The sequence below is a fragment of the Papaver somniferum genome, unplaced genomic scaffold (assembly GCF_003573695.1).
Source record: "Papaver somniferum cultivar HN1 unplaced genomic scaffold, ASM357369v1 unplaced-scaffold_99, whole genome shotgun sequence".
NCBI classification, from domain to species: Eukaryota; Viridiplantae; Streptophyta; class Magnoliopsida; order Ranunculales; family Papaveraceae; genus Papaver; species Papaver somniferum.
Window position 1 is genome coordinate 1,124,771 of NW_020653081.1, and position 9,480 is coordinate 1,134,250.

The following is a 9,480-nucleotide window of genomic DNA, read 5'->3' on the forward strand; positions in this document are numbered from 1 at the left end:
AGATTACAACATCAAATCCAATTTCAATTCGAATAAAAACACAAAATCAAGCCCATAGATACCGTAATCAAATCTCTAATCACTGAGTCATTAGATCGAGATCAGAATTATTATTTTTTTCGATACTAACAAGAATAATGATCGAATTACAAAGATCAAATTTTTTATTGTAAATCTGAACATCAGAAAGAGTTGAAAATTGAATGCGGGATGGGATGGAAACAATAAACTCGATCTAAGAAAAAATAGTCGACGGAAAATTTGGAACCAAGAAATCGATGAAACTAGAAGATTTGTTGAAAGAAAATCTCAGTTGCTCGTTGAAAGAAATCAGAGCTACTTATCGTCGCCTCTTTATTTCTCACTCATACGTAATGGAAAAGAAATCAAAATATGAAGATGTTGAGACTTACCTGTAAATCAAAGCTCCAATGAAGAACTGAGATGAAAGCAGAGGGAAATAAGATCGGACTCGATTTTTTTCTTATAAAGTGAGATTTGGTTTATGTAGATACGAATTGGAGAAGAAGAAGAAAAAAGACCGAAACATAATTTTAGAAACTATGGTTTGGAAGATATTTTCTCGTAAAAAATGAATGCGCCTCTGAGTTTTTATGAGAGTGGATTTCACAGTATCCAAAATCTTAAAAATGAGTGTTGATGTAGTTTTCACTTTAAATTATGGTCCTGCTATTACCTTTTAGTGGATGGACCTGCCATTAACTAGGCCCATTATATTAGTAACTAATGGTAATTCTTACAATAATGATTGGAGTACTGGAATTGGGTTTGTCATCAGAATATTATCTTGAGCAAGAGATGTCGCGAGAAACAGCAGCAGCAGCGGGAGGTTCATCAACAGAAGCTCCAGAGATCATATTTAACGACAAGGAACGGAAGTTCGAAACAGAAGACAAGAAAGCGTATCTTGAATATGTGCTAAGAAATGGTGGGAAAGTGATGGATATTGTTCACACCTTTGTTCCTTCTAGCAAGAGAGGTCAAGGTCTTGCTTCCATTCTATGTGTTTCTGCTCTTAATCACGCCCAAGAACATTCCCTCTCTGTTGTCCCGTCTTGCTCTTACGTCTCTGTAAGTATAATCTCCCTCTCTCTCTACTATTCAACTGAATTAGGAATCTAGGATTCATTTTAGGGTCTGTGTGGAATTATAATGAAATAATTTCTGTCATTTTTATTCATTTGTAGTTGTTTCTTGGAGTATTATTAGCTGAGATAATGCTTATTTTTTTTGCAATTGAAGGATAATTAGGGTTTTGACCTATTGAATGTCCAATTTTCAAGCTTCTGTACCTGTAATTTGATACTATCTTTGTGCTTTGTCTACAATTTTTAGAAATACAATCTTATGTTGGATTCATATTAGAGGAGGTTGATGTGTTAACTTGCTAGATGGAATAATCTAATGTTCCATATGGAATCAAAGCTGTTTAAAATATAGAATTTTGGTGTTGCTAAATTATGCTAATAGACCTAGAGCAAGATCCCTTTGTGAAAGTCACTTGGATTTTGTGTGGTATTGTTGTTCACAAGTTCTTATCTGGAATTGGTTATCTTGCCTAATAGTGTCAGTGACTGATGCACTTTCATGTGTGTTTTGAAGAAGAGTATGACTGTGATTGTTTATCTGAATTTTAAAAGAAAAATGGTCTACAGAGTACAGAGAAAAGCTATCAAGCTGTTTTTAGTGTAGCATGTCTTAGTGCTGCTTTGAATCTGATATCAAACAATTTTGCTTAGTTAATGTATACCTCAAGGTGCATTTACCTTTGCATAGGTTCAAGCTAATGGTTGTAGGTGCCTCTGTTGAGTGTTTGCTGGGGCAGTTTTTTGTGTTCTGAGTAGACGACTAAAAAACTTGTTATTCAGTGTCAGATCTAGTCCATTTATCTTACTCCGGACTGCTGACTGAAAACATTTAAAATGCAGGATACATTTCTTCCGCGCAATCCACAATGGAGCTTACTCGTATATACAGGGGAGCCCAAGTCTCACATGTGAAACCTCTTCAGTTTGTGTTCCTAGACATGCTTAATGTCGGCCAAAGTAATTTTTAGTTGAACTTGATGTAGTCATGAATAGCCTGCTTTGTTTATGTGAACGGACAGCTGAGCTTGATATAGTCATCAATTGCCTGCTTTATTTTTCATCTGGATATGTGAACAGATCATTACCTGTAATTAGGTGTTGTGGTATACTAATATGCATTTCTTCACTCGTGTTGTTGTATATTTATTTTAGAGCGTTAAAATAAAGCAGAAAGCTTCAAGAGTATATTTTCAAAAGCACATTACATGTGGGTCGATAGAGTTTGAGGCTTTTATAGCTTGTGTTCCATTGTATCTTAGACAATTGCTAACTATCAGAGGATAGAGAACAACAGGTGTGTCGAAAGTGCATACAAACTGTCCGTGTACACTCCACGAACAACACATGTAGTTTGTGTGCACACAAGTTGAACGAAAGCCGATTATGCAAATGTCTATGTCGACCATCCATCCGAACAGGGACAACAAAAAACAGGCGAGAACATGGGATTACATAGTCCATAATTCGTCTGTGCAATCAAGTAGAGAGACGGAGAGAAATCCAGGAAAGGCCGAATGGGTATCAAAGAAAACATTGTTTTGTTCTGCCAGCCAGATAAAACTGGGCACAAAAACGGGAAACAAAACCACACCAAGTTAGACCCTGTGGATCAACTAGCATCGCTCATGAACTACCCTAAACACACAATAAGCAGCAAGGAAAAGTTGTATTGTTCAAGAGAGAGACCAACACTTCAGAGATGACATAATGAAATGAAGATCCACAAAACATCTCACAGTTTATTGAATCTAAAGTTCGCTACATATACAATTTAATGAAACACGAAAAAACCTTGAATGGTATGCTTCTGCGCCAATTCATAAACCAGAGAGTTAACAAAGCATACCAGTACAACCTTTAAAATACATGAAGATCTACGGGATAAATAGTACATGATAACATAAATGGTACAACACAAGGCTTGAACCCAAGACTATTTTGATACATATATACAAGTCGAAGATGCCTCCGAGATCCAAGTGTCAACCAGTTACAAAATAGTCCATCTTCTCTACAGGGAGGTTAAGAACTGTGGTTTCCACCTACAAACACAAATTTGACAATGATTGGTTGAAATGTTCTGAGATACAAACAATAAAATATAAGGTATGCTTCAAAAATATATAAGGTTAGATGTACTGTACATTTGTTTAGATTACAGAGTTTTATTCCTTACAAGGACCCCGGGACCGGCTAATTGTTTGCATATATAAGGATACAAGATTCTCACCAAGAGCAGGTGACGTTTAGGTCATTGAGAGACGAGCCGCTTAACAAACTTAAAATAGCCTTTGATCCTAAAATGAGCTAAGATGCTTTGGTTTTAAACAGCCCCGTGGGCATAACCAAGGCTTTGGTTTTGGATGTATTCTGGTATGAAGAATTCAGATCTCAAACAACATGTAGCCTAACAAAACAGGAATTTATGCAAAATATGATGCATGGTTCAGATAACCAAAGAACCAATCAAATTCTGCCAGACCCCAGTTATCACCATAAACAAAGTGAAATTTCAGGATTTGTAGTCCGTCCTGTGACTACTCCTATTCTCTGACCGAGCTTGCAAGTGCTACAAGGTTTTCGCTGCCGAGTGGGTTCTTCAAATTCACCCACAATTACAACTAAGAAAATGGTTTCTTAGTTTCACATTATACATAGGCAATTAGCATAGTAACATCTCATGCAAAAACATTGAACGATGTTGGGTTTAAAGTCCAGAAACACCAAGATTGCAAATCACAGAGGCATTTCAAATTCATATCAAAACTAAGAGCAATTACTTAAACTGGCGAGTATGAAAAGGAAAGGAAAATGAGATCAAAAGAATAAGAACAGTACCTCCTCAAAAGGGACAAAGACAAAAGGAGTCATTCCCCTTCTGTGAGAGACTGCAGGAACGTCAGGGTCGTGTGTCTCATCCTCCTGCCAACCTTCAACAACCCCTAGAATATTATCTTCATTTCCACTAAGCTCATTCTCATTCACGCCACTTGTAACAAGGGATAGTAAATCCATCCGATTGTTCGCCCCCACGGTTGTCCCTCTCAGCCTGCGGGAATACCAACCAGATAATAAATAATACAATATGTGAATTTAAATTATCTTATTCAGCTTAAGAAATATGAAGTAACAAATATTTAAGAAGTCAGGAATGACCTCATGCGGATTCTCAACACAGTAGGACGTGATCCTGGGTACATAATTGCAACCTCAACCTACAAAGGTTGCAAACGAATGAGCAAGTAGGAATACATAATATGGAGATCAGCAGCAATAATTACAGGAAAGAATTTATAGGAAGGAAAAGTTCATTGATGAGTGATGTAATTACGGAAGAGGGAGCTTTTAAAGGGAACAATGAGCACCAATTAATGGAGAAACCAAAAGATATATCCAAACCTTATCGTCCGACAGAGTGTACCGGTCACCATATACAGAATCAGCTTTAGGTGCACGGAAGTTCATGCACTTCACGACATCTTTTACTTTTTGAGAAGAGTTCTACAAATTCAGATGGAGCACATGATGAGCACATAGGGAGAAACATTTCCAAAAATAATCTAAATTGCTCAAAAGTCTTTTAGAAAGAGCACCTTGTAGAGGAATCTTCCGCTGTGATAAAATCTAATGTAACGGAAATAGCAGACCTGCAAAAGATGAATATGCAATTTGAACAGATTTAAAACTGCTTTTTAATAGTCCAAATGACTCTAGATTTTCATGTTTTTTTATTATTATTTTCCACCCTTCCGAAGTGATAAAAAATGGTTGTAAATTTGCAAGGTATATTTCCATAATACAGGATGTCATGTGCACCAAAAGGATATATTGCAAGGTTTATATAACTAGGATGTTATCGATTAAGATGCGACACATCGTTTAGATTGTAAGCTCGGTCTCAGACTTTCTGCAGCATGCAGACTTGATGCAAGAGTAGAGCAGAAAAACACAAATAGCGGGATTGAAATGGACAAGAAAATGTGTTGATTGATGATATAACTGGCTTTTTTCCAGTCATGACTGGTCAATACCACTAAAATCATGCCAATAATTTCTACATACCTTTCTTACTTTTATGCCGCTAATAAAAAAAGCGGAGTAGACTATAAATTAACCCAGTATCTGGCAAATCTGTGAGCAAACCAAATTATCTTAGAAGATAAAATAGGAAAACCACGTAACACAGAGGATTGTCAGTTACAAATTCAAGCTTTTAGTCTTACAGACCATTTGATAACATCAATGACAAATTATGTCATGAGAAATACAGCAGTGAGGACTGCAAGCCTTCGAAACGTCATAATTAAATTCCTAAATCCAAAACGAAACTCAGTAGACTGATCCCGTATGCTCTATTTGAAAACGTAAGTTTTTCTTAGAAGTCGTGGTGCTACTTTTAATCCAAATTTTTTTATTGAGTAAACCAAAGTACCCATTCAGAAATATTATGCATTTTATCAAACCCAAATCACGGGACTTTGGGAATACCAATTGCATGCTGACACCGAAGTACCGCACTCTAGTTCAGGTCATTATTCTAAGTTTTATGGTTACTCACATTCACATTAAACCAAATATGCATGGAAAAGGAACAACTTCGCAGACTAATAAGAAAATAATAACTGCAGCATACCACATGAACTGGATTTGAAGTCTTCCATTCTGGAGTTCCGCAATGAACATAGGTGTTTCTACTGACATATAGACCTGATAAATAAATAAAATCATATATGAATAAGAGAATAATTGCATGCGCATAATACTGTATTTGCTGTATAAACTTGAACCCTTCAAGCTTCAGCATTTAAGATGGTTGGTGAAGATGGCTTCTGTTTTGATACATATTCTCAATACAATGTTCACCAATCAATACAGTGTTCACCTATTTTCCCTGCCACTTTAGCATACATTATAAATATTAGATTGTAACTTTGTAAGAGACTGGTCTTCCATCCTATACCATTTTCCATTTGGAAATATACTCATTTAGAAGAAAAAAAAAAAAAGAAGACTCATGCAAGGTCATAGTTATTATCTAATAATTAGCACTACAAACGACTTGTCTGGAAAAGCTCAAAAACAGATGAAGATAAGCAGAGTCCATTTTCCACGTATGTGTAGTTTCAGAAGGCCCTTTCTGCAGACTTTCATTTTGCCTAACGTTCTGGAAGACCAAAATGATGTTAGCTTTCTGAAAGAGATGAACCCTGTCTGGTTTCTTCTGATCATCCAAAAATTTATTTCTCCAACTAGGATAAATAAATTTTTAGTGAGTACTGCATCAGGAATCTTACACTAATTCATAAGACAATAGCCAGATGAGTCTACCAAATGTCCAACAAAAAGCAAATATCTAAAACTAAGCAGGCCTAAGCTAAGCCTGCCTTGGTTCTTGACTCAATTCAAACATGGTCCTAAGTTCCTAACACTTACTACTTCAAATATGCCTAATTTTATCTGTGTTTGATTCATCACTCAATGTTGGCATTGAATTTATTTTGACTTCCTACTTCGAAATCTGTTGGTGGAAAGAGAAATCCCTTCCTCGACATCATTTTGTTTTATAAATTAATGTGATCTTCGGAATCTTTAGACACACCGCCACAAGGTAGTGATAGAGCGTCAAATGTGTGTAAAAGTTGTGTAGGTCAATGTTAAGAACTTGGATAACTACTCTTAAAGACTACAATGACACCTTCAGAACTAGAAACAGGAGTACCTAAGTACTCAAAGATTTCCAATTTATATAACAAGGCATAAAAGATAAAAGCCACTAAATCATCAAAAGAGAGAATTCAAACTGCCGCCGAAAATGAGCAAGCCTAGCACTAGACTGTCAACCACAGAATGAAAAAAAGAAAGAAAAAAAATAATAATCACATGCATTCTGTTCTTACCATCAGTACGAATTCTAGGTCGTAAGAGCCACATTTTTCTCCATGACCCCTGGTAAGTAGACTGAAAAATCCTGTGATTTTCTGCAGCTCCAATTATCTAGAAAAAGAGAGCTTTAATCACTTCCAAGCCTAACGGAACCATATAACACCAGAAGGACAGGGGAAAAAAGTAGCACCTGCCACGCCTTTAAGCACGCGCTTCGCCAGAATACAGGATTTCGAATTGTATATCTCCATTTACGGCAGACACATGCTGCCCTGCCTAAGCTATACGGTGTCATTCTTGCAAAGACCTGCTTGTAAACATTCAAAACAGACACTCAGATATGGACAGTTGCTGCAAATGATGATATTAAGTCATAGCATCTTCAGAGGTCAACAATGAATGAGAGAACATCGAACATGTGGTTATCCAAGTAAAATGACTTGATCACATAGAAAGATTCTAAAACAGAATCAAGTGATAACTACCATTTTAGTGAAATGTCATGCAAAAATGGAAGCGTTATAAGCCAAGAGAACGATACCCATAACAGTTCCAGATACCTTACCTCATGTAGCAGTTCGTCAGGTAAGCTACGGTGTATGAGAGCTGGGTCACTGAAAGGCTTACTAGCCACACTCCCGAAATGAATGAAGGGTTTGATACTAACCCCATAGAGATCTGAAACATATACCGAAATTTCAAAAATATATCTTAATAAGAACTCAAATATCACTGCTCTGTAATCTATACTTGCTGAAATAGAGAATGACATTCCCGGACAAAGAACTAACTTAATGACTAAAAGATAAAGAGGGTAAAAATGTACAGCAAAGCCTTCTCACACATACCAAGCCAAGGTCTCGGTGTAAACTGGAATCCTGGCGGAACATCACTTTGTATTGACAACCCAAAGTCTGCAACCAACCAATGACAGAAAGTGGTCAATACATTCAGAATCAGAAACACTACAACACTAAATACATTATCCTTTACAATATTTGCACAATTTAGAGATTAAATCAGAATATCTTTATTGAAATTGATTGGGCAAAAAGGAACAATTTTTCTGGTAATGGAATTGATGATCGGTGAAATTGAGTAGACCCAATTGAACAGAGCTAAGAATACAAAGAAAATCGATAACCCAAATCAAATTCGAAATAACTAACACAAATAATTTGTACCAAGATGGAACCGTTAACTAAGAGGCAATACCTGAAGCCATGAGAGTCTGGAATATTTTGCCCTACAGAGAAACAAGAGAAATGATATATAAACCGGTTTTTTCATTACCGACTTAAGCAATTCATCTATAACCATTCGTCCGGTCAATTAAGTGGGATCCGCTAGAGTTTGCGGTCTCAATTTGCGGGTAGATTTTGTTACATGACTGATGACGCGACATCCGGGAGCTAAGGTTCGGAGAATACATTGGAACGGGTACAGAAATCCTTACATTCACTTTTCATGGGACAAAAATACTACAAACCATATACTCCCTCCGTTGCTTTTTAATAAGCTGATTTCTGTAAATAAATGTTTCAAAAAGATAGGCTGGTTTCCTAACTGAAAAAGTCAAATGTTACTTTGATTTTGTGGGACCACTTTCTCTTAATTTCTTTTGATGACAAGTGTCATGTGGACTATTTCACTTTACTTCTTTTACTGACAAGTGTCATAGGGACCATTTCACTTCACTTCTTTCATTGACAAGTGTCATGAGGACCACTTTCAATGATTGGTTCTCTTAATTTCCTTAATTTTCTCTAAAAACAAAATCAGTCTATTAAAAAGGAACGGAGGGAATAGTGAATTGCATATACAACTTCAATCCTGGCATAATATAATATTCTTATCTGAAACCAGATCTCCACAAAAAAAAAAAACCAAATGCATGCCAAATAACATGAACTATCCTAACATATGGTGTGAAGAACCAGTAGGTAGAGCAAGTGGCTTAACACTATTATGGAAGGATGGAATCTATTCACGGTATAAATGTCATAATAATTCAGGCCCGGCTAATGCACAATGGTTTCTTACTTGTCTTTATAGTTCAACTTACAATGATATTAGGATTGGACAATGGAGTTTCATTAAGAAAATGGGTGAAAATATGAATCTTCTGTGGATTATAATAGGAGACTTTAATGCTACATTGTATAGCAATGAACAAAATACTCCAGCAAACTCGTAGTCAACCTAGAGTTCATCTAGTTAGAGAATTCATCCTCTATCTTTCTTCAGATCACTAATCTAATCGTTTGCATGTTTTAATATCATACTTCTTTGTAGTATTTCACTCTTAAACCGATTTCTAACTATGTTATCTAGGTCCGATTTTTAGATAGGTTGCTGCACTTGAATAGATGCCTAGGAAGTTGGAGTGGTTTTTAGATAGGTTGCTGCACTCTCAGCTTAGGCAACGACATATCTCATGAATACTGAGCAATTTCAGTGATCACTTCCATATAGAATCGCAAGATTA

General features: G+C 36.2%; 2 protein-coding genes across 2 annotated transcripts; one reads left to right on the forward strand and one right to left on the reverse strand.

Moving 5' to 3' along the window:
• The first annotated feature begins 775 nt into the window (after positions 1-775).
• Positions 776-2,235, forward strand: LOC113346480 (acetyltransferase At1g77540-like). The gene is made up of 2 exons (XM_026590031.1): positions 776-1,092; positions 1,950-2,235. The coding sequence occupies exons 1-2, from the start codon at positions 820-822 to the stop codon at positions 2,019-2,021; spliced, it is 345 nt and encodes a 114-aa protein (XP_026445816.1). The 5' UTR covers positions 776-819; the 3' UTR covers positions 2,022-2,235.
• A 582-nt stretch (positions 2,236-2,817) lies between these two features.
• LOC113346194 (F-box protein 7-like) lies at positions 2,818-8,347 on the reverse strand. Its single transcript, XM_026589766.1, has 11 exons — positions 8,208-8,347; positions 7,841-7,906; positions 7,558-7,670; positions 7,183-7,299; positions 7,007-7,103; positions 5,743-5,816; positions 4,703-4,756; positions 4,509-4,610; positions 4,266-4,324; positions 3,948-4,158; positions 2,818-3,151 (listed from the first exon to the last, which is right to left on the reverse strand). The coding sequence occupies exons 1-11, from the start codon at positions 8,215-8,217 to the stop codon at positions 3,092-3,094; spliced, it is 963 nt and encodes a 320-aa protein (XP_026445551.1). The 5' UTR covers positions 8,218-8,347; the 3' UTR covers positions 2,818-3,091.
• Positions 8,348-9,480: the final 1,133 nt, after the last annotated feature.